Source organism: Diuraphis noxia, unplaced genomic scaffold (genome assembly GCF_037042655.1).
Source record: "Diuraphis noxia isolate RWA-SAM2 unplaced genomic scaffold, SU_Dnox_SAM2 contig0004, whole genome shotgun sequence".
Classification (NCBI taxonomy): Eukaryota; Metazoa; Arthropoda; class Insecta; order Hemiptera; family Aphididae; genus Diuraphis; species Diuraphis noxia.
The window spans coordinates 51,894,079-51,921,878 of NW_028301714.1; the positions used below are offsets into that span (position 1 = coordinate 51,894,079).

Here is a 27,800-nt window from a genome sequence, read left to right on the forward strand (position 1 = left end):
ATCTAAAATTTTGAAAAAAAAAATTCGAAAAAAATCATTAGTTTTTGAAATAATGAGTGTTGTTTGATAAAAGAATCACCCTGTATAAATACTGTATTAGTAAATCACACATTTATGAGTCAGCGGGCGTGGTATGTCAGTATGGATATTAATCTATAAAAACATTAAAAACTATACGAACTTTAAATTATTTGTACAAAATACTGATATAAATCATATAATTAAATTAAATACAAAAAAAAAAAATTCTTAAAATGTGCCAAGTTTCCAATACCACTTAAAATGTTGCAATTTATAACTGAACATTGAAGCCGTTCATAATTTGTTAAATGAGCATCTAAAATATTTAAATGCTACTGTTGTACACCGATATATGCGGAAATCGGTTTCCGATTACAAATTGCAACACGATTTATCGCCATATTCAAGTTAAACATATTATGTAAGGAAACTGACTAGTGACATGGCAAGCGAAGCAAGACGAGTGTCCTAATGCAACCCTGCACATTGATTAGGTAGGTATACCTACTGCAGCAATATCACGTCCGCGATTTTGTTTTTTCATTATTTTACGGCACATCGTGAACGGCGGTCTCTACAACCACACCATGTTTTCGTTTAAAATGATAATATCTAAAATTGAAAAAATTAACATAAATTTACCGTCGTATTATTAATACCAGTTACCTATATAGCTATATACATGCAGGTAAGAAACCCTATCACCGTTGCCTACCTGTTATTGAGTTTGTCGTTATGGCAACACGTATTTACTTTTTTTTTCATTTTTAAATTTTAATTGCACTCGAGTTATTATTTTTTTATCTGAGTGGTGAAATCGGAGAAAAAGATGCGTTATCCGTAGTGATGATGATCCGATTTTATTTAATCATACCAGAAAAATTGTGTTCGCTGGAATCCTCAACATAAACCTTACTCAGATTGTTGCTGTCGTTATCGCAGTCATCGAAATGATTATATCGCAGAGCGGCGAAATCTAATAATCACTTTGTAACTCGAAAGAGACCCTCTATATTGAAATGCGTTTATATGATTTTTTAGCGTCAAAAATTGTCTCTCTTACTATTGAAAATATGACATTTTGATAATCATTAAAAAAATAATTACATTATATAATATAATATATACAGTGATATACTTTTTTAGATTCCGAATGGAACGACTAATATGTTGATTGTATAATGATGTTTTTATATATTTTTTTTATAATATTCTACACGATAATTAATAGTCAAAAAAATGCTTAAATTTTCAACTTTGATGGAGGTTTCTTATAACGAATTGGATTTAATTGATATATTTGAGAGGTCAAAATTGAACATTTTTATTAAAATAATTAAGGCGTCACATAATATTTCTTGATTTTAGCATTAACTATTTGCTAAAATATTATTTTTATATATTAGTTATTATGTTTTCTGTACAAATTGTATAAAACCAGTATAAACTCTTGTAAATTGAGACCGGTCAACCAATTTGTACGTAGTATCTAAACCTATAATTTGTAAAATTGGATGATTATCTCATATATATTTGTTAATATTATAGGTACACAATTTATTACGCGTTTAATCACGTTAGCGTTCCTGGCTAATGACTAATGGCTACTACAAGTAATTCGTAGCCCTTAGGTTCCGTGTCGTAAGCATGTAATAACAATATTATAATATATTCTACGGATTACATAATATATTACCGTATAGTCATTGCCCCGAACCCCGTAGCTACTTATATATATATATATATATATACATAAATGTGCTGGAGAATGAAATTGTATCCCTCGGTGTATGTATATATAATATATGTTGATAATATATCGTATAAAATATTCGAGCACAAATGACCGAGACGTTAGACGTAAAGAGGTTTTTTTTTGTCGATTTATACGGACCCGTAGACATTCGTCGAATAAAGTGATATTGAATTTGCAAATAGAACGATATTCGTATATACAACGATGACTATACGACGACGCCAAGGTGTTGTAGAGGGCGTGTATTATATTATATTTTGTACGAAGTAGTGCGGGATGAAGGCAATTTCTATTTTCTACAATATAGGTACATTATGATAAACGGGCGATAACAGAATATTCCGTATGGATTGGGAAAAAAAATCGAATCAGATTTCAAAAAAAAAAAGTAAAGGCTACTGTGATCAGTAAAAATAAAATAAAAATAAAATAAAATTTCAGTAAAAATCTGTATTGGTTTTTATTATTTAGGTTGTTTGTATATGCCTTTTATACACCGACTATCGGCACAGCTTTATACAATACGATCGTTATAATTTATAAATACATAATGTAGATGAAATTAACGAAAAATCACAGAGAGCTGTAATTTGTTTGATTACGATTTAAATGTGGGCGGCGCGATGCTTAGGTGTTGTTTGTACAACTGCAGTGACGTAATTCCCCAATTTTGTCCGTTGGAAGCAGTGAAAAACTGGCCAAATAACTGCGACCCTATAATACACGTGTATATACACAGTATTTACAAGAGCACATTAAACACTGACACAAATACATAAATACATTTACTATAACTTAAATTATCTATCAATATTTCTATCTCAAAGGTATTTTCAAAATAGACTATTTAAATTTCAGTTTTGTGTTATTTTAAGACGTTTACTTTTTTTATCTTTCATAAACTTATAAAAAGGATTATAAGCTTGAAAATATAATAAAATATATATGGAAGTGGTTCTGTTAATAATTTAAAAATAATAAATATTGAAAACACGTATTAGGTTTGTAAAATTTTTGTGTATAAACGTTGGAAATTAAAATTATGACAAAATTCATAAAATCATGAACCTTTTAATATTTGAAATTAAAATTTAGATATAATTATAAATTTAAACGGGTTATAATGATCTTTAAATTTTTTCTTTATAGTTTAAAAAATACCTATCAGGAGAGTGAGTTCCCTGTTTTTTTCTTATAATAAATTATTATTTTCATTTTTGTATATAGTAATATTAAATATACTTACTGCATTACTATAAGTTATTTCCTATGTTACCCTTACCTAGTCATAGCGCTTGCCAAGTACACTGTTCGCTGTACGTTCCGATATTATTTGTATTATCTAAATGCGTTCATGTTACAAATATATTTATTGAATACAAATCAGGACATAAATCATTGTCCGTGGAGGCTTCATGGTGTTTTTGGACTTACAATTCTGGCATTCTGTGTACGAAATCGTACGTTGATTTAAATAAAAAGTTTAAATGAAAATAAATCATGACGTAAATAAGTTCTACAACTACAGTGAACTGTTTTAACTGTAAATGTCATTCATGTTCTTTGTTCATTTGTAATTTTTATTATTTGAATAGTACCAATGTCAAAAAGATTCGATTAGAATTATGTTAGTAAAAGTAGAATAGAGATACTGATGTAGAAAGATTCTCTTAGAAATAGGTAGTGTATTTATTTATAAATTTAACTTTAATGACATATCGTCGAGTTTGTAAGACGATTTTGAGCGTAATCTTTGGTTTATCCAGAATAAATTAAGATTTTGTTGAATATTCATGGGGCTTGAATTTCTTCACAAGTTCTTTTTCTCATTTTATTTTATCGTTTTTCAACATTTTCTTTTGAATTTGAAAAATTATCCTTTCTTGATATCATCTACGTTCAAATTTAAATGAGCTTTGAAATATTGTTTTGAGATTTATTATTGAACCAAGTGCTTTTTGAAAAAATGTACGCGCTATATTGAAGCATTAAATCTAAAATAAATAAAAAGTATGAAGCAACCACACTCCTTGTCATACTATATCGATTTACAACTTTGTGACTACTGACAAGTAGTATTTTAATCATGCTCTAAAAATGCAAATAACTGCCATGTTTTTATTTGTGGTAGTTCACATTTTTTTTATTCATTTCCATTGTCATTTCACAAAAAATTAAAATGTTCTTCATAAATAGTCAATATAGTGTGTCGTATATAAACGACCTTTGTTGAGTTTCCGTGGCTTATGTTTGATTTAAAAATATAATAATATTATGTTACATATAATTAAATCATAACCAGTAAAAATTCAAACACGCACCAAAATAATATAAATTAAAGAATAATTTTTGGTCGATACGTAACTTGAATAATTAATTTCAGAATCAATTTCGAAATATAAAATGAAATATCTCTTAGTTTAACTACGAATTACATAATTGATATTTTTTTTGCGTTTCGATTCAAAAATAAAACGCAAATAGTACTTTCATCAACAATATAACTATTTTCAATCGGTTTCCATTCTTTTTTTGGTGAACTCTGTTACAAGAAGTAAGGATACTGTAGAACAGTTGTTATTACTTAACTATTTTTTTTTTTTTTATTGAGATAAGATAAGATGTTCCTAGCCTAGGCTATGTGCATCTATTGATATTTATTTTACAATGGTACATTTTTAACAATTTGAACATGATTATTACTATATAGTTTATCCATGTGGAGTGCCGTGTATAGGCAACTAAAGATGTTTCGCTGCAAGTTGAATTTGCATCTTATAGCAATAAATATGTATGAAAATACCGAATCTCATAAAATCTTCAAAAGAGTTATATTGAATGATATAGTACGTATTCTTATGGAAGAATTAGTTATATTAAATCAGGGTGTATAATGCATATATTAGGGTAGGTACATTTTTCTGTTCGATTAACTGATTATACATTTTAATAAGGAAATAAATTCCAGATATTTTAACACAATATAGGTGCCTAAACAGATTTATATAATATAACGTTATAATGTTTGATATTACATTTTTACCTAATTACAAGCAATAACGGTTTAAATAAAATATAATATATTCGTAACCAAAAGCGAATTATAAGGGACATTAAAATCTATGTTATGATTTTGTTATAAAAAATAAATAGTAATAAAAATTATTATGAAAATTATATAATATTTGCATAGTTGCATATTTGCATATATAATATTAGCATTGTGGTCGTTTTTAAATGTATGTTAATGATGCTTTGGTTGTAATTGTTTTTTCTTCTGGATTGGAATCTATAAGTTGTACAATGTTAAATACATACAATAATTGAACTACCTATATGATTTTTATAAACGCGTTTAGATACTATCACCTCTCGTCTATTAGATATGCTCAAAAGTCGACATCCAATGGATATTCATTGTTTTTCGTTTTCTGGACATTTGTCTAGAACACGCGTCTACCCGCGGGTAGACGATCTAACAATCAAATCGTCTCTCAAGTAATATTGCAAACACATACAAATGCGGCGTCAACTATGGTATCTCATCCTCAGGAAAACAATAGTGTGGATGTGTGGAATATGTTCCGTAGTTTCTTACTCGCGTCGGTAAATTGGAAAACGCAGTTTTTTTTATTTATTTTTGCTTTTTTCATGGTAGTGCATCACATGACAATGGATTATACAACATAAATATATACATATTATACTCAATACAAACCCATATTTATAGATTGTATTTTAGCCGAAAGTAGTCGGATCTAGTCGGTATAACGTGCAATCCTCATTTTGTATACCTAATTTAAACCACTTAGTTTCATCAATATACGACATATGTAATATTATCACTTATAGGTACTGAAATCGTATAAAATAATTTTTCTAAAACACTGAAAAAATACAAATACAAATAATGATCAACAGATATCTAGTTATATCGATGTATATACTTTTATACCAGTTATCAATATGTATAGTCATACTTAATATTTATATAAGTATTAATAGATTGTGACGTTATACCTAATATCGTCTTAAGTTTAATTTTAGTACGATATGTATTATTATTATATCTATCATGATATTACATTGAGTATTATAAGTTTATACAATAATCTTGTATAACCGTCATTGTAGTTAGTACCGACGGAATTCGACAAGCAATCTGGACAGAGGCATATTTATTAGAATTGGAAAACTTATGTAAAAACAGTTATTTTTAAATTAGTAAAAATTATAAAAAAGTTGTTATAATTGGTTGGAGTCATACATCATAATATTTTTTTCTGATATAGGCAAAACAAAAACTTAAAAACTATAATAGAAATATTAAATAATAACAAATAACAATTAACAGTTGTATAAGACACTATAAGTATAGTGTTAGTTAACCGGGTTAGGTTAGCAATATTGAAATATGCGGCTAACCATTCTGGTGGTTGTAGATAACATCAAGTTAATAGAGCAGCCGCTAAAATGTATGATGTGTTTCATAAATTATAATTTATAATCAATTAAAATTAATTTAAGGAGTCCACATTTTAAGTGATAAAAACGTTTTTAAAATAAAAGGTACATTTTTATTTTTACAATACATTTACCGCACTTATACATCCCTAATATTTTCACAGCGACTGAGGACCGATAGGAATCTATTGGTATTACAACTATGCGTATATTATATTTTGTCAACCACACAAACGGAATGGATGGAAAACGGTAGTAGTACCTATGTAATCCCTTTGAAATATTATTACATAAAAATGTAGTTATTACGTCATAATAATATTATCACGCTTATTGATCGACCGGCACCCCTCTTCATTTTACCACGCCATTCTACACTGGAATTCTGCAAATCCAGTGGACGTGGTGTATTTATTAGATTCCGAGCGATCAGATTGGATTCTATTGGTTTTACAACGGTGCATTTTATTTTATTTTGTAGGAAATTGCCATAGTAATTTTTTTTTAAAAGGTCATTTTTTTGGAATCCATTTTTATAGTTGTTATGGAAAACGATAGAATTTACGATCACTTACATACTTAAACTGTAAATCAAAATTTAATATGTAATACATGAGTACAACGACAGCATTGATTGTTTATTGAAGTATTGAAGATACTCAATTTTTAAAACAGGTAAATTATTACAAATATAAATTATACCTACACTCGTATACTCGTACAGTCATATAGTGGTATTATATATATAGATAATAATACACAAAGCTATAGATGGTATATATTGGTATAACTGTATCCGTAACATTGCATTTATTTTCAATAAGTTTTACGTGATAATAAACAATCAATGTTCCAAGGATTAAATATTTATACAATCACGTTTCAATAAAACTATTCTGTTCTGATATGTTTAACTAAAATATATTGTATTGAATAGTGAAAACATAAAATAATAATAAGAAAAAAATGTTCCGTCGTTGTATTTGGAAATAGGTACCTGCTATGTCAGGTTGACTTTTCATGTTTATTTTTTATCTTCTCATGTTAAATGAATGATTACAACACTATAATATATGTATAAAAACATATGTTGGATAAAAATAGGTACCTAGTCCTTAAACAACAAAATATTTCAATGATTAAATGTTAGGTACGTTATATGTAATATGCATTAAATAGTATTATAACGAATATATCTCGATCATAGACATAATATATAAACAATGAAACACATAATATTTTTAAATTACGATAAATGTTAAAAATAATAAAAGTATACGAGTATAATTTTTTGTTTTCAATAAAACATTAATATTAACATTTTTTTCCATTTATTATTTAAAAACAATGTTTATAGGAAAGAATGTAAATACATTAAATAAAATATATACAAGAATACTAAATAGAAATATATATGTAAATACAAATTAAATTTAAATGGCTACTTCAATTATTATAATATTAACCACATATTGATTTTATTATATTTATTATTATTTAGGTACCATCCGTGCATGTCTAATAAGCTCAAATAAGATTTTTTCAAAACTGATTGTATTACGTTGTTATAAAATGAAAAAAAAATCATACATAGTTAATAAGTTGATTGGTTAGTTGAATTGTTTTTGAGAGATTTTAATTATTCACTCGAATACATGCGAAAACGTGTATAATAATAAGTATAAGTATTATAATAATCATATTAACAATTATATAAGAACTTGCACGATGATGACTAACAATCGTCATAATTGTATTATAATTTGCATTTGGCAGAAATTTATGGGGAGGTTATTTTATTAAAGCTTAAGATTCCCGACCACAAACAAATCCTACATATTTAATTTTAATTTTATCCTTCATACAATTTATTAATAACGACATTGAGTTTTAGAATGTACCATAGTTTGAATATCTAATATTATGGTCATTAAAAAAATATGGATAGTATTTAATTTGTTGGGTTTATTTTCATATCTTTTTATATAATGCGATGTAATTATTGTAATCATTAGAGTGATTTGGAGTATTTAATGATTTTTTTTTTCGAGGAAAGGACAAAATATAATAAATATATTTCAACATGTTGTCTCTAGAATATTACGTAGTAATAAGAAAGTGTTGCTACGTAAAGGATATTAAGGTAATGTGTATCATATTATTTTTATTTCAGCCGATATATTATACAAAAGAGCGCAAATCTTAACGCAGCGAAGTCCTACTTTTTAAAAACAGTTTGACGTTGTTAAAATTGTAATATTTCAATTACAGAATATTCTTAAACTATAAGGAAAGAAAGTAATGAAGTATCTATAACTGATAATATTTTCATAACAATTTATTTATATTTAAAATGAAAAACAAATTTCTGTTTTAAATTTAAATTTAGAGTAAAGCAAAAACATTTGGGGAGCTAAATATTAAAATAAGAAAAAATAATTCATCGTTTTTGTATATTTTATTACCTTAATGCTATTTACCTATATCAAGGATGTAAAAACACGGATATATCTATGTATATATTTATTTATATTAGCCACAAAAATATAATTGAAATATCTCAAAAACTTGTAAATTTTAATCAGTTTTATAAGAAATATGTAGAAATAATAATTAAACACGCGAGATCATGCAACAAAATGTAATTAAAAAAAAATTGTGAAAATTATATAACATTTATCCTAAATTTGTTTGGTATAAAAGTGATATAGAAGAGGGTCCAGACTTGAAGACAATGGATTTTAATTATTTTTGATTGATTTGTATACATAATTTTAACGATTTAAAGTTATCTATAAGGACAGTTAAAATCACGCAATTGGACTGAAATGTATTGCCATACTCAGGTTTGTTTAACAGTAAAATGTATTTGAATATTGAATTGATTAGGTAATTATGTATTTTTCGACTGAATAATTTTATTGGCTGTATAGGTACTTAGGTACTCTAATCTAATGAAAAAATATGCCGAGAAATATTTAAGTCCTTATCGTATGCATAATTAGTATTATATTACCGTTTTGACTCACGACACCCAAATTGTAAGTTATTTATGGTCATGGAGGAACGGAATGATAAATTAAGTTACTACCTTATCACTGTGTTTAAATATTCTGTGCGGGGAAACGTATCTTGTGAGTTGACTTAAATTCATTTTAGGTACACATCAAAATCAATTTAGCGGCCAGTGGTCTTGACGCTTTTATTTATAAATACCTAGGTACATACATACAAATAAATGAAATACAAGACCTTTCATTATATACGCGCACGTTGGCAGAATTAAATTACCTACATTATTTCGTGTGAGGTCTGATACCACTGCTGATGTCACTTTTTGGTAGCACCACGGCCGTCATCTATTTCACTCTGGTACGATTGAGTAAAAAAAAATATTCCAATAATTTTCATTTCTCATTAATTTCTACATTGTTCATGTTGATAATTGGTTTAGGTACACGCGTTAAAAATAATATTTCTTATCGTACGAAAAGCGCTTGGGCGTTTGGTCGAAAACATTTTTTAGTAATATTCGTATATCTATAACTATCAGATGAAAAACTTAAACGACACTGTCGATTTCACAGTTAACTTTTGTGTTTACAAGAATCAATAACTACATACGAAAGTACTATTTTGAACTACTTATAAAATAATTAAAAGGAAATTAAACTGGATTTTTACAAAAATGTATTAACTATAAAATGTTACATTATTATTAAAAATTAAAGTATAATGAATTTTTTTTAAATTAGAATAATCCATTTCTTGTACTCGAATTATACATTATGTACACTTATGTAGGTTACTAGCCACGTTTGTTATTGCCCTTAATAGAACATTTAATAACTTCTATAAAGTAAAAAGTGAGTTGGTGGCAAACTGCAGGATTACTGAAATTAATCTTTTTTATTTTTTTTTCATCGATTCTGTTAAGAAAAAATATGTCTTCCAACAAGCTATCGATATTACTTTGTTCAGTTTTTAGAGAGGCGTCTTATTAACGTAACATAGACATCTTATGTTTACGAACGCTGCTCAATATAACCATCAAATATGGCCAACAGGCAACAATAGACCTACATAATATGATACCTACTCATCACATTTTTCATGATAGATTCGTTATTTCTTACTCGTTATGTATTTCCGAATTCATTATTGGAAATCCGTTTTTCACTGAAATTTTATGGTTATCTACTCTGCAGTAATTGAGTAATATATTAATACTCGATATTATTCAAATAGAAAATAGTTTAATGTCGTCTTAGGACACGCGTGCCTTTATTTAGATACATTTTAATATAAACACGACCCGCGACGTTCCATTTTCTTATTTATCATCTTGAATATATAAATATAGAGAGAGATTCATTCACTAAATATACTATCATTCCTTTTATCCTTCAACAATGTATTCTTTTTTAAATCCTTATTTTTAGAAATTCTGAAAGAACATAATATTTTTTATTTTATTATGTTAGATGTGTCTTGTGCTAGAACAAACTTTTTTTCAACCAAGACCTATATTTTTAATATACATTTTTAATTGATTTTATTGTATATTTTGATTTATTTAAACCGAATTTCAAAAAGTAATTCCTGAATTTTTATTTACTAATCATTATATTTTAAGGATAATAATATAGTCCTAAATATATTTAAAATATATTTATATATAATGTTTATTATAGATCATAGTTATTGTTAATAATTATAAGATTTTTGTAGAATATTACTCGTATTGATAAAAATAATTGTCCACCCCTTATCTTTTAAACTTATCATTTAGTATTATCGTTTTTATAGTACCTAATATTTAATAGCTTATGTACTATTTCTTTGAATTTCGATTTAAATTAATCAACATTTAAAATAATTTAAGCTAGACAATATTCATGGAAAATGTTGGTTTGTACAATTCGAGGATACTCGTATTTCATAAACTCTAAAAAAGTATTAAGTATACTAAAATATTCTTGTAAAGACCAAAAATCTGAATAAAAAAAATATATATCCGTCATTAAAGGAAAAATGGTGGTAGCATAATTGGTGAAACGCTCTGTATAATTTCTTTTCTCGTTTTTACGATTTAAGCACTTCACTGCACCAGTATTTTTAATTTGAGTATTTATAGGCTTATAGCCATTATTATAGACATTGACAAGAAACGGAGAAAAGAGATGGAAATATAGTATATAATCACAAATTAAAAACGTTCAGACCCTGTATTTTATTTTTGTTTTGTTTTCAATTTTTCACTCGCACGAGTGTCTATCTTATACTTTTCTCTTCAACAAGCGTTAAATCACACTTCAATGATTCCATAATGTGTATAGTATACTATAGTATACTATACCGTAGTTACAACAACAATATAACAAGAATAATAATCTATGCTTGGGAAATTGTGCATATGATGTAGGTACATTTCAAGTGTGATTCGATAGAAGTACATTACCTATTAGTGTTGATGACAAACATTTAAAGTGCCCATTATTGTATTTCGAGTACTTTTAAATGTGGAGCGTATTATATTTGTATGTATAAATTTGATTTTAAGAAAATTTTTTTTTTTGATCTTATGCCCGGCGACTAAGGCCATTAGCTGTTTAGGTTATGGACTGAGTAGAGGTGTGGTTTTGGTACGGTAGGTAATAAACACGTGTATGTGTTGAAATTTTTTTAACTTCCATGAACCCGAGTGGTCACCTATCTGGGAGCTAGTAGCTGTGGCTATTACTTATTCCCAATCGCATTCCGCGATTGGTAGCAGCCAACGCGTCACGCCAAGCAACCACTAAAAAAAATTGTTAAAATGTATTTATTTATTTCTTGTAAAAGTAGTTGTAGTTGCAGACATAATAATAAACTTTGAAATTCTAAGCGCAATTTAGAAGGGACACAATCATACAATTTCAGTTGTTTTCGTTAATATTTAATGTTAAGTTAAAAATTATTTTACTTGTACAGTAAAAACGAAAAACAAATTAGCCATTTTTTACACAGCGTATTTACATAATTTGTATTGTATTTTTATAATTGTGCATAACAATAATCTAAGAATTTATAATAATATATTTCATGAGCATTGCTGATGAGGAATATGATTCTAATAATTTATGTAATATGTGTGTATTGTTATATTTATATGTTTATTATGTTATGCTACCATACAGAAAAGAAATTATTTTAATTACATTTTTTTTAATTGTTAAGTATTATATTTTAATTCATGGGTCATCTTACAGACGGCAGCTAGGTATGTATTATTGTTTTGTTATTTTGGAAGCTAATAAAGAACGTCTGTTTTCTGGGGAAAAAAATAAATAAAATAGGTACACAATGGGTATATATTATATACAAAATATTTTAAAAATGTTTTTTCACGATTAACACTAAAAGTATATTATAATATTCTATAATATATTAAATATTTTCCAAAACCAAAGTAATCGACGACACAATATATGTATAAATATGTTTATATTTTTTAATATTATCATGGACGTATAGACCATATATTATATTATTAATTTAGGTACTGGCCATTTTATAAAGGTACGTTATATTATATTTTAAACATAATATGCATCTGCATAAATAACACGTATGTTCTTAGGAAGTTCTAAAAAAAAAAATAGGTATATATTATTATGAATTACACATTAAATGTTTACCTTCTAGAGAGCCCCCATTCCGCGCATACCCATCCAATACCGTACGTGAAATCCCCGGAGAAAAATATGATTGATGTGCCCGACTCGACGTCCCTAAATAATTTAAAATATATCTGAATTAATACTATACTGGCCCACGACACCACGTGTATATATTATCCAGCCAACCTGTACCTTTATTCAGGTATAAGAACATTTTCTCAAAATCGCAATGCTCCAAGGTGTATATGATAAATTTGTATATAAAATGGGAATACCGATAAACCACATAGGTTGGAAGATTGCCGACTCCAGGGATGTTTTTCGTATTTCTGGAAAACCGAACACTGTGGCATTGAAATGGAGACATGTGAGATCTCGAGACACTGGGAGAGTGAAAAAAATCAGGAAATCTTTATAGCATCCCAGAGGGTTAACTCCATCCACACTCCCCCACTTACTATAGGGTGTATGTATTGTATATTTGTGATGGCCAAACAATATCTATACATAGATAGAGAGTATATGATGTGTGTGTGTGAGAGAGAGAGATCAATAATTTGTAGGTTTTGCGTTTTTAAAATAAATCATAACTTACATTTGAAGTACTAAGAACACTTAATTTTTGTTAAGAAGTTAAAATTTACGAGTTATAAAAATACATAAAAACACAAAAGTAAATTTAGACGAGTAGGGTATGGTGTAGCGAAAATCCATTGTAGGGTTCTCCGTCACTCCACCACAATTCTTGTCTAAACTAAATATTACAATATTTATTCGATGATTTTAAGTTTTGTTTCAGAATATAAAATTTAAAAAAAGAATAAACACACTTATGATGAAAAAGTTGAAGATTTTTGAAATTTCATAGTTAGAATTATATTATTATTTTAGTACTTCAAATGATATTAAAAAAAAAAGAACACTATTATTGTCTGAGAAAATGGGTCTTACGTAAAACCAACCCAACCTGTTCAATAATATTTATCTATAATAAGGGGTATGGTCCTAATCATTGACATAAATATATATATGAAAGATTTCCATTTTAAAATTCGACTCGCAACCAGATATACATTAGTATACATGCCGTTATTAAAAACGAAAACCTACTTTTATTCCAAAAAACTGAGAGACGGTTTATTTTTTGGTTCGATGAGAAATATAATTATACGTGAGTATATTATATATATATATATATTAAGACGGTGCGTATGGCCGTCGACCGTTTACAAACAATATTCTACGTAAATATTAAAATAATTTAATAATTATACATAATAATAAAATATTAATATTATACCGTAAATCATTATTGTAATAACAGAAAAAAATTGTACGTCTATATTGTAAATATAATATTTTATATTATACTAATAGTAGAAAGAAATAATACAATAATTACGAATAATGAGATACTGATAAAATTGCGTAAGGGTTAAAAGTTGTTGTATATGTGTGTTGTTATACGTATATATATATATATATATATATATATATATATATATGTAAATTCATAATATATAATAAATTTTTTGACGTTAGAATATGTATTATCATTCAATTCTATCATCTGCACCTCTACCACGAGAGTTCTGGCCAATCACCAATGTATAAATAATAATAATAATTAAAAAAAAAACTGCATAGGTAATATATAATATTATTTGGTGACTAGAGCTGAATATTAAATATAATATATTTATTTAAATTTTTTAGTGGACATCAGCGGCTCGCACATTCATACATGCATGAAGGGATTAATTATTTTGATTGAAAAAAGAGAGAATGAATAAAATAGTCATAATAATAATAAAAAAATGTAATAGTTGTTATATAGCCCGTCCTCCTATAGGTCAGCGTGCGATCGTATCGCGTCTGTATGTGATCAGTCTGATCGGTGATCCGTAAAAGCGCCTCTTCTCGGGGTGCTAATACACGCGTTTCACAAATAATATATATATATAATATATATATATATATATATACACACATATACACACATGCACACACACACACATATATATATATATATACGTATATAATGTATACAATTTTAACGTGTATATACATATAAATATGTTTTAGTTTTATAAATTAAAATATTATTTCATACATTTTTGGATTTTTTTTTTAATTATAGTTTTTTTTTTAAATATATTTTTTTTTTTTTATTCATCTTCGTCGTCGTTTTCGTCGTCTTCCTCGTGTCTAGGTCACCGTACAGATTTCTAAACAAAAAAATATAACCAAAATGTCAATTTAATTATTAAGTTTAACATTTTCTATTTTAACAATTAGTTCTTTATGGCCGTCATGGTCCAGGCAATAATAGAACAGAAAAGCACTGTGTAAGATATCACTAACAAGTGTTATACCAGTACACTAAATGTTCGAAACAAAACCGTAGTGAATAGTCACTCGTCGAACCATCGCTGGGACGCAACATGATAAGAAACATTGTTATTTGATGATATGTATATCATTATGTTTGGTTTAATATAATAAATTAACAATTGAAAGGAACGTCATAGTTGGTTAATAATAATTTCAATCAATATGTTTTTAACTACATTAAATTATTAATAGTTTCAATAGCTAACATTTTACACATGACTATACATATTGGGGCGTTCAGAAATTTTCTTGCGTAGAGTGAGTTCGGCTGTCAATCATTTATTCGCTATAGTATAATACTAGAATAATTCTGGTATAATATTATTGTCTTTAATAGTACTTGCACATAATATCTATAGTATGTATCACGATGATTTTTAATGTGACTTTGTAGTGAAAAATGAAAATGTTGTCTCACAAATGTGATACCCCAACCTATTCATCATCGAAGTGACATAACGATTATAAAGATATAAAAACATATTGTATACTCACGTCTAAAAGACCATTTCGGATAATGTGATGCGGCAAGTAGAGAGTGCAACGCCACTGTCGCTGGACCCAGACTGCACGCTGCCCGTGTCGCTCACCCATCCGGTCACGTCCACTTCGTCTGTTGAACAAAATATAAATTAAATAATTAAAATATGTTATATTGCTATCTATTGCTATTGCTATTTGTATAATATGATATGATATAAAATTAACATAGTAAAATATATACTATATAGTATACTTTAAAGGTATTATTCAAAGGTGGAGGTAGTTGTGGTGTATGGAAGATTTTAAATATCATTTCGTGTAAGGCTATATAATTTTATATATTAATAAATTCAAGCAAGTTTTTACTGGCTGGTAATCGATATAATCACAATAATACCAAATTCACTAGTCAGAATAGTGCAATAATGTATGCAAATAATAAGATTTGTATGAACATAAAAATATTATACAAAATGTTTTGATGTGAGTGGTATTCAGTTTTTTAGGTATATAAATTATACTGTATAATATTGGTAAATCACTCTTTTAGAATAATATATATACATATGAATATCATAAATGCATAACCATAGTTAACAACTAAGACATTAGTTATTAGAACATAATATTTCGTTTCTAATTCGTCCATGCATGTACTTAGTTCATATTAATGCATATTTCCAATACTTAAAATATTTTTAAACCAAACCACATACTGAAATTCTAAAATTGTATTGTGTCATATAAGTATAATAATTTTAATTACGCTAAATTTAAGGTTCAATAACACAATAATAATAACAAAAGAAGTCATGTAAACCATTGTAGGCTAATAAACATTTGTACTTGAAGCCTTTAATTAATAATAAAAAAAAAATAATAACAAAAGAAAGTAAATTTTATTTAAAATTTAAAATTTAAGTTTAAAAATATGAAAATATAATATAGTTGGTATTTTAGAATAATGATTAGGACATTGCGCCAAATTCCGCAGTTTAAAGATAACAAATTTTAGTCTAGGTATAATTTATTATATGAGACTATAAAAATAAAAATTGACAACTGCGAATCAGATACACTTATAACTTATAGATGGGACCTAAAACAGTCGGATAACCTATATTTGTTCCGTATAAGTTCAAGCGATTAACCTTCTTTAATTTATTGTTACCTAGACGTTAAGCCTCACTTGCGAGTGGTAATTTTAGTGGATATCCATTAATAAATAATACGGTAAAGGGCGTTAGAAACAAACTGCTTCCGACGACGGTGTATATGGCATCACTGCTGAAACATCTAGAGAGGAGTTCAGTTCAGGTCGATTTATTGGTTAAAAGGATCAACTACCGGTCGAGTAGATGGGTGTTAGACACTGGCGGAGGGACGTTGATTTATTACCGATGCAATGGGTGATGTCGTCGTAGTCGTCCTCGAGAGAATAAATCTCTTCTCGTTGGTATTAATTGAATTCGTTCGGGTCACTCGGTGGTCACTACACCGCCGTTTGACGCTCAATCCTTTCTACTTGCCGCCACATTCGGTTTCTCATTTGTACGTTTATCTGCAGTCTGAGGGCAAGTCTCTTCGTCCGTCTCACTCCTTCTCTGTATCTGCCTCGTTTGTTTTGGTACAGCTGTATTATATCATGTGTGTGAGTGTGTGTGAGTATGTGTTTGTAGTACCACGTTATGTTGGGGAGGTGGTTGGAGATGACGGTGGTGGTGAATTATTAACACGAGCGGAGAATCGGCAACGTTGCCGATCCGTCGTAAATCATACACCAAAATTACGGCGGTGGTTAGGGAGCGAGAAAAAAATATATAAAAATAATAATAATGACGATTATGACGACTGCAGCAGCAGTGTATATATATATATATATATATATATATATATATATATACTTCATACATGTGCGTATAATAAAAGCGGCAACGTTACACGACAAATACACAAACACACAAAGACACACATACGCGCAGAAATGTATATACAAAGTCGCGTGCTGCGAAATTCATTTCGGGGTGGGTTCCGTAAATAATGCGCATAGTTTTTAAACGCTATAAATTACACAGGGACCAAACCACTAACGCCGCTGCCACTGTTGTCGTCGTCGTCTCCGTCGTCTCCGTCGTTGTTATAAGGCCCGTTTTGATTTCCGGCGTGCAAAAACCCCTCCCGCCGCAGTCGCTTCACCGGCACCGGTTTTGATTTATACCGGTGTTTTATTTTTTTTTTCCGTCTTCCGCTACCTCCGACACCACACCATCCATCGGTGGATTCTCGGTGTTTGCCCTCACACGCCACCACTCTCCGCAGCACAACCATCCTTGCACCGCCTATCGTGGTTTTCCGGTGGGAGGTGCGACGCGCCAAAACGTATTTCTTCGGATTTTACGATTTATGTCGAAGAGCGTATATACATACATACATACATAATGCTATATATTATATTATACACGAAGCTTTTTCTAAATATTAATACCGTGCAGTATGTATAATATACTGTTATTTTTGGCGTCGTAGTTTTTCTTAACGAACTGTGTCTCGTGGTGCAGTAACCGGGTAGAAACCACACGTCATCGTCACCACACGTGATTTTGTCTCTCGAACGAAATGAATGATAATAATAGTAATAATAATATAATACATTATAATATACGAATGAATAGATGTATATTGTATATAAATATTGGTTCGTTTGTTGTATTTCCTCAATGCTGTTGAAAATAAACTCAATACAATTCCAAGAATTTCACAAAACATATACACTTATGTATATTCGGGTATCGTGATCACATGGTCAATAAATCTTTTGAAATGTAACGCGTAGATATGCACCAGTCTTTAAATTTCCTGTTGACTATCGGTATAATAAATAAATGGCATACTAAAGATTTATACGTTGAAAAACCTTTATATGGGTAACATACTGTGCGCACTATAATTCGTTTGTACATTATAGCAAGACACGATCGTATTTGCTGTTATAATCAAAAATTTTGACTTAAAATCATGTTATTTGTTATTTTGGCACTGTGCGTAATCGTATAACCAAAAAGATAAGACACGTGCAATCGTACTCCACCGATAAAAATTCTTTAAAATGCATAAACAACAAAATGTCAATATAGGTATACATATTGTAAATACCAGAATAAATTACACTTTATTGTTATTTGTTTAATATCATTTCTTTTTGCATTTTATAGAAATAATATATTTTTGTAATATTCAATAATTTTAGATTCTGAGCGAAATGTAATGTATTGGTTTTTCAATGATGGTTATTTCTTTTTCTTTTTTTTTATTCTGTAAACACTTTTTCTCCCTCTAAACTTGCTCAAAAGTATCAAGTGTAGCATCTTTTCTGAACGGTAATGTTCTTGAGCTGGTACTTTAAACATGTCATTTTTCGATTTTCGAAACGGTACTCAAAATAAAAGCAGTTAAAGGAGAAAAAGTACGATTTCACGGTTTTATAATATTAAATAATTACAGATGACGTTTTCTACCAGAAATATTGTTTCAAATGAAAAATAAATGACAATAGATCTTTTTCATTGTATTTCGGATTGTTTTCCTTATGGTTTAAAGTTCTGAAAAGTTCAGCCATTTTTGAGTTATTTATAGAATTTTAATTTTGGGAATTTTTTGTTGTAATTTGGTTAAAAACATTCGTTAAAACTTGAAATTTGGGTTGTTTACTTATATTAGCCTTACTTAGACATGGTAAAATCTTCAAAACATTTGAGCGACTTTTTCTTTTTAAATCTAAGATTTGAAAATTTTGAATTAACTATAATATATCCTAGACAGATAAACCGTCTCCGCTTAGAATCGTTTTTTTTTATACAATGATATAGCATCATTGGATTAAAATTTAATTCTATTCATTACAGTAACTCACTTGTAACCTACTGTACAGCAGAGTGACATCCACGACTTATCTACTTATTTTTTATACCTATGATATTACATTGGGTTAATAAATTTGTGAACGTACAAAATTAACAAATCTTATTGCAATGACCGTGTTACAGTGTAACAGTACCTATATAGTTGTCTTGCAGAATGCCATTATATTCTTTTAATCAAGGTCAAAATTATTTTTATCTTCAGACATTGTCCACCATAATTTAATTTCAGGCGATGTTCCGGACAACAATAAAACATGTTATACAATATACGTAGCAGGACGATCACCACGTGGTGCAACTATTAAACCATGTGCATTGTGCATATTCACACAGACATACATACGTAATGTTCATTGTATATATTATGTATTATGTATGTATATTGTATATATATGGATATAGGGTTAGGGTCACCGGAGCACTAAAACTTTTCTTATTTCCTCATGAGAAAGGTGGCGGAAGCGTGAGAGTGAGGGGTGGGAGTATTTTATGGTGTGGTGGTGTCGACGGTGCATGAGGATATTTTACAAAGCAGCGGTGTGCGTGGTTATACCGTCCAAATTACTGGGGAACGATTCAAACCAACGACGTCGGACGTATTTCCGTCCGCAGACCCATTCGACCGGTTAATGGAACGGAAAATTGAGCACGCGGAAAAAAAAAACTTATATATATATAACTATTGACGAAATTCGCGTTGAAAACGAGATGCCACCGCGGCCACCACCTTTCTTCACCTGCCACGCGTTTTCTCGTCTTGTTTTATTTCATCGAATTTTCTTTATCTGCGTCCAGAGGGCTCAAAACTAATAACGTAGTAAACCGCCAGGGTCTGCTATATCTCTCTCTCTCTCTCTCTTTATTCTTTGTCTTCCACTACCTTTCTAATACGTCATTATATCCGTCCAAATCTCCCGCACCACCCATCACGGAAGTTGTAAAATACGTTGAAAATGTTTTATCGAAAATATTTCACCTAAATATTATATACATATTATATAGTATGATTTTTTTTTTCATCATGATTAATGCGATATCCTTATCCAGTCAGTATATGATTTGACGGCATTGTATTCTACATTGTTTTATCATAATTTATAAAAATATATTTTGTGATAAAATACAAATAATGTAAAACCGGCTTTATGATAAAAATAATTACCCGGTACGAATGGGATCATAGACAACAGAGGTTTCAATATATTTTTGCACGGCAGGCTGTTTACTATGCATCACGATCATAATATTACTATTTTACTTTATTATATTTATAACCATGCAAACGACGGTAATGTGTGTAAATCCATGAGAGATTGTCACCATACTTCTACACATAATTTAACTACATTTTTATTTCGTAGGATCAACAATAAAATTTCTATCATAATACCATAAATTATTATATTTGATATGTGGGTGGAAAATGGCCAAACAAAATATGTATTATAACCATTAACTACGCGCACCTAATATAATATTATAAAACTATACATGCAATATGTATTTCAATATATCAAATGTAATGAGAATTATCATGTAATACAGTAAAAATAAAGTTTTTTTCTTTAAAAAAAGGCTTAAGTTATACAGTTATACATTAGCATATGTAGGAAAACATCAGAAAATTTAAATTCAAAATGTACGAAGCAGAACTGTTGTATAAATACAATAGAATGAAACAGATCTATTACAATATCGTATTATACGACTACATAATATTATTGTATTACCATAAATTATATCCGAATGGCGCCTTACTTCAGTCGTACTGAAATTTTGAAATTAATTTTCGTTTTTTTTTAATATTGTAATATGTTGCTCAAGTCTCTTATGCAGAATGGCTTATAATTATTTCAAGAATTGTCTTTTTTCTGTGGAAACCTTTAAGCTGAATTTAATGACGTACACTTCCCGCCATTGCACACAATGGTGACGTAGATGACAAGGATGGTGGAATAAGGGATAGATGGAGTCGCGGAAGAGAAAAAATTGGCGGTCTCATCAATCCTCAGGCCTTTTAATTTCATTTCTGTCAGTTAGGGTTGGCAAAGGAAGAAAAACCGTCCAAGAGCATTATTTGCTGAGTTTATTAATGAAATTAACGAGAGCAAAAGCGCAGAGACGTGACCCCTGTGGCCTTTGAACGCCCCGGGTCTAAGATATTCACTCGAAAAACAATTTATTGCGGAGAAATTAGTTAATTTAAACGAGTTGAATATGCGTCTGCCACTACCACCACCACCCGACTGATGCAGGCGTTACCCTGCAGAACAACAGCGTGAGCGTGGAAGGACTGATAAAAAGCCGGTCCTAACTAATGAGGAATGCCGACTAACGAGCTACGAAGTGTCTTCTTTTCCTGCATCTGCACGTTTTAACTCGAATTATTTTTTTTTCTTAATTTGTTCGCGATGAAAGTTCTTATTTGATATTCGTATTTTGATGAGCAAATTTATAATAATATTTTCAATCTTTCAGATAACTCGTTTGGTTTTTTTTGGAGAAAAGTTGTTGGATGATTAATGACCAAATTTGGTTGGACATTTTTTGGAGAGATGTATACTAGCTACGATTATACATGAGCGAGTTTTTTTTTGTTGAAACGAATTGATCGAAATCGAATGAGCCGTAAGTTCTAATATCGGATAACTCAAAGCCTCCTTAATAAACTAACAAGGTCTAGTACTATAATTTTATTATAAAAAATAAAAAATTACAACACAGAGCAATTGTATAGTAACAGTACAAAAAAAGTAATTTTTTCTCACACGCATGAATCAATGATACATCCTGCTTTATGACAATTACCACATTATCGACATAGCTTATGAATGTCAAATAACAATTTTGGTAGATGTGTACTATCGCATTATTCCTACATACAATATATTATGATATAATTCGATTAGAACACGTTCAGTCACCTAACGGTCCCTCGTTGAAGGGTTTCATGCGATTAATTTAGGGAGCAAATGTTTAATATGGTTACAACAATCATACTATTGTTAGGGTAGCATTCATCTAGGTTGGATAAACCGTTGAAATCGGCCTCCACTATGAAATTCGTATCGCATCAATATAATGAATACATATAATGTGTAATAGACACTAACTCGTGTATTGAAGAGACGACCATCATAAATTAATTCACTTTCCATACAAATAATTCACTCGTATCAACATGGGGAATATACATTATGAGCTTAAAATATAATCTCTTGTGACGACATGTATATTCCTATATGCTGTCAGTGATTGATCAGAATTTGTATTGATCGACACAATCGACCAACGATAATTGTTTTTCAATCAACTTAAAAAAACCATTTAAAAACATGTCATACCCATTCCGGTCCACTGATTGAAAATATAAAACAACACTAAATGCGCCTGACAGCTACTTATAATAATTTAATTATATATTCGGAAATTATTTCGGAGCCATCCTACGGTTTATACGAGTATATTGTATAGGTACAGGTACGCAAAGAAAGTGGCGTTTGACTCAATGTATTGCAAATAATAGTTCACATGGTGGTCTAGCATGCATGTAGAGCGTGGGCAGGAAAATTATTTATATATAAATATATAAGACACTCACAAAACTATCTTAGTATTGATCCCTAATATTTATTTTTAATGGAATATCGTTATCTTAAACGTACGAAATATATTTAAGGCGTGTGGTAGGTATGTATTATTATAATGTGCGATGCGTGACACACCAGCTGGTATTAAATTATAATATATACGTAGGATGATATCGATTTGAAATGATACCACTAAATGATTTCGTCGTTCTTTCTGAGGTTTTTTGATAAATATATTAAGAAGGTATTTTCTATTTCATATTCTTAGAAAATTTTCTAAAATATCATATGGCTAAGGTTGATTACAAAATACTATGTTATGTACTATTATACAATAGTATAGGTTAAACTACGTTCAATAATAAACTTTATTTATTCGTGTAGCTCAATGCAAAATTTATATAAAAAATAATGATATGTGTATATGATGTTAAAGATTTTGAAATAAAAAAGTTACCATCAAAATATTTATCGTTTAATTTTTAATTTTTAAATTATATAAAGTTAACTATAATTTCGTTATTTATTATTTAAATAATAGATATACATATAATGGGAACAAAAACATTCCCACCATTAAAATTGTTTGTGGCAATCACCTTATACATACGAGTATATGTATACATACCTATATAAGGATTGTTTATAAGCACAGCTGTGCGCTATATAAGGGTTCGTGTGGTCATTACAAACTGCTTATGAACCCTGTGAGTATTAGAGAGATCGGTCGAAAAAACTTTTGAATAACGCTTATGAGAACGACACTCGAGTTTTGATATTACTGCACGGGTACGTCCGTTGGGTCGTGCGAAAAGGGTAATGCATAATTATGGGTTGAGTAGTATTGATATTATAAACACTTGGCACTAATTAGGGGACTAGCTTGCCCTTTCTTGCATTAACTTTCCCCTAAAAAACTCTTATTAGTTGGAAAATAACATTGATCGTGGATGCGCGGGGTGGTGGTCACTGAAACGAAAATCAATTCGTGTCATAGATCCCACATCCCCTCCCAAAATACGAATGAAGTTAATCAACATCGTCGTTATTGTTTGTATTATTATTATTTTAAATATAATATTAAAATACATTATGACGTACCTGATTCAGATATAGATGGAGACGAAGATGTGCTGCATGCGGACGAAGATGTCGATGCCCCGGACGCGGTCGTATAGCTACTTGACTCAGACACGGAACGACGTTTGTTCACGTTTAATGTGGTGGTCAACTGGTCCAGTCTCCGCCGCAGGTATCTATGCTCTCGGCTCAGGGTGTCCTTGTGCATAATGTGTTTTTTCTCCTGCGATTCCAAATTCTGTAACACACGCAAAAATACATCGTAATATTAATAACTATAGGTAAAATTATTATGGACGCTAAACGAGTACATCATCAAATTCTAAATCTATAAATAAAAATACATTTATGCTCAAGTTAAGTAACTAAACGCTAATAGACTCCTATATAATACGCGTTTGTTTTTCATAATATATTAGTGATAATTGTAATGTTGCATGACGTACAAGTACAGATTTATACGACATAATTCGTTAAACATTATTATAGATAGTCTAGAAGGGAGTGTGGGCGATAAAGAAAGGTTACGATTTCCGACGACAAACATAGTAGTCGTTTCTTCCCTTCGCCCTCAGTTACTCGGCTACGATACTCGTTTATAATTCATCATTGTCTCGGTGCAAAACAATCGCGGGTGGTGCATACAAAGTAGTCTTTTAAGACTCGGGTATAAGTCGTCTAATATTCGTTGCTTATTTTTTTATTTTATTACTTGCTCATAGTCTTTATTATGCGAACGATGTTTTTAGTATACACGTGCGTATTATATACACACACACACACACATATATATATATATATATATATATATATATATATATATATTATAATAAACGTAAAATGTTTATATTCTATTTGGTATTGCAGCCGTTCGTGCGCATACATTTATGCATGCAATTGCGCACGTGTGTGTGAACTGCTGCAGAGAGAAAGTTTAAAACGAATTTTTCGAGTGAGGAAAAAAGCTCTGTATACCAGTCTATGCTGAGAAAAGTTGTATACGCACAATATTTCGTAACTTATTACAAACCAAGCAAGAAATAATTAAACGATTGATAACAAAAGACTACCGAAAATACGTCTGTTGGATAGAAGCATAGCAGATACCAAGAAAATGAAACGAAAAATCTGACAACCACAACTAAAATAAAAATATTTATTGTTGAATTTAACTAACTCCATTGCTAGCTTAGAACTGATGTACACACACATATATATATATACCTCGTATTTACACTAAATAAACGTTTGTGCAATCAAAAAGCATTCTTAGGAGCTGTTAAATTAGTAACAAAATTAAAGTATTTACCATTGATGTCATAATTGATTAATACATGATCATAATAATACTATATTTAATGTTCTCATTTCTTACAAGAACACTGAGATCGTTTATGAGTGAAGTGTATACATATTAATCCAACATGTAAATACTAAATAGTAAATAATGTCAAGCATGGACTAACGAATAAGACCGTTTTATGACGTATTTTGGCTATCGGGGTTACAAGAGAGAGAGAGAGATAATTATTTATATCTATATGTAAGTTGGGAGAGAAGGATAAAGAGGGATAAAGAGTGATTGAGTGACAGTGAACGATAAAACGAGAGAAAGGAGGAATATAATACTTTGTCGTTGCTGAGAGCGCTATCATTTATAACACGGCGCTTTGAATAGGCAATATAGTACCATATCTGCGTGCGAGTCCTACTAGTAAAATAATATAATATTATTATGTTGAAACTATATTATATTATAAATTATAATATATACTAAAACTATATAAGTTTCGTTGTAATATAATATTTATTATTATAACGGCGACGCGTGATGACGTGACTGTATTAATTTGATTCATTCTAAAATGATATCTATGGACGCCGCATAATAATAATTAAGGGCATCTGACGTAGACATGAAGGCACGCGTGCTAGTGACGTTTTTAATTTTTAATTAATTCTTCACCACGTGAATTAAATAATAATATCATACTTAGCTTAAAGTATGCATAGTATGCGCAATGTGCATTGTTTCTTTACGTGTAATATATATATATATATATATATATATAATCAGACGTGTCTTTGACTGATTGGCCGATCAACGAAGAGCCTAAACTATGATAGATAGAGCCTTTAACTTTTCATGGTACCTTCGTAACACCATGTAGAAGGTGTAAATGTTTTCATTGGATACTCGGAAAGATGAGGTAAAAACATGTATCAAGTCACCGTAATTACTTGACCTTGGTTAAAGAAACCAAATGCATGTTTAAGCTTAATTTTCTCAAAAACTACTGGTTGATTTTGAAAAAATTCTGAGACTGTTTTATCTCCAATTTAAAAAATATACCAAGTGTGGCATATCTAGGTCAAATGTTAACACAAAGAAAGGTTAAGTACATCGAAGTCAATTTGCACGTGAACTTAGGTACACTAAAACCGAAATACACCTGTATAGAGCTGTATTTTATATTCGTTCATTTTTCCCCAGGTGAAGTTGGATTATATATCTACTAATATTTATATATATATATATATATATATATATATATATATATATATATATATATGTGTGTGTTATTATTATTTGCGACGAATACATCATCCCGAGTAGCATCATGGGTGAGAAGCGAAGTGAATTTCCGTTAAAAACGTCGGAGAGAAAAAAGTTATTGCTTAATAAAATACGTCTGCAGCGGCAGTGGAAGTACTGGAGCGAGTGGATGAGCATGTGTGCTAGATGAAAATAACGATCCTGTGGTTGTAGAAAATGTCGCTTTTGTCGACTTCAAAGGACTCCGTGCAGTTCTATATATTTATATAATACGTATAATCTATATAATGGTTTTAAGGCCATTGTCGAGATGAGGTGGGGCGGGCAGTATCGATTGTTAGAATCGAGCACGGAAGAAAACGTACAGAGAAGTAGAAAAAAATTATCCCTTTACGGTGGTTTAACCCCGCAAAGTGTTTCGACATGTCCAGGGAGAGACAGAGAATGAGTCTTTATATTATATATAGTGATAAAGAGAGTGACTGAAAGAGCGGGCGGGACTATATTATACTTTACACCCCGAAGCCATATATCCACGACGATAAACCGTGTACGGGACACTCCTAAAATTGATAGCTCTCACAATCGCAGTGTGGATTTATATCTATAGATAGGTATATAAATGTGTAGCTCGGATGCTCTTGTACACGCGCGTGTATGTGTGTGTTAATTCGTTTCGTTCATATTCTATACGTAAGCGGATCTGGATTTTCACCAGAGAATTCGATCGTGCGAGCAAAAACGTTTCTCTATCTCGTCGCCGAGAATATCATCTTTCTATACCAATAGTTAAGGCAGGGGAGGGTACCGTTTTTCTACATTCACTACCTGACGTAGTTATATGCGGGAAGCTATCCCAGAAATAAATATCAG

The 27,800-nt window shown here is 29.7% G+C and overlaps 1 protein-coding gene across 2 annotated transcripts in view; it reads right to left on the minus strand.

Annotated features, from left to right (window-relative positions):
• Positions 1-14,013: 14,013 nt before the first annotated feature.
• LOC107164961 (max dimerization protein 1-like) overlaps positions 14,014-27,800 on the minus strand; it is a 176,428-nt gene continuing 162,641 nt past the window's right edge. For both annotated transcript variants that reach the window (XM_089225567.1, XM_089225566.1), the window contains 3 exons: positions 24,392-24,608; positions 15,793-15,910; positions 14,014-15,131 (listed from right to left, as the gene is read on the minus strand). In XM_089225567.1, coding sequence (XP_089081693.1) covers positions 15,795-15,910; positions 24,392-24,608 — 333 coding nt within the window. In that variant the 3' untranslated portion in view covers positions 14,014-15,131; positions 15,793-15,794. The remainder of the gene's footprint in view (positions 15,132-15,792; positions 15,911-24,391; positions 24,609-27,800) is intronic.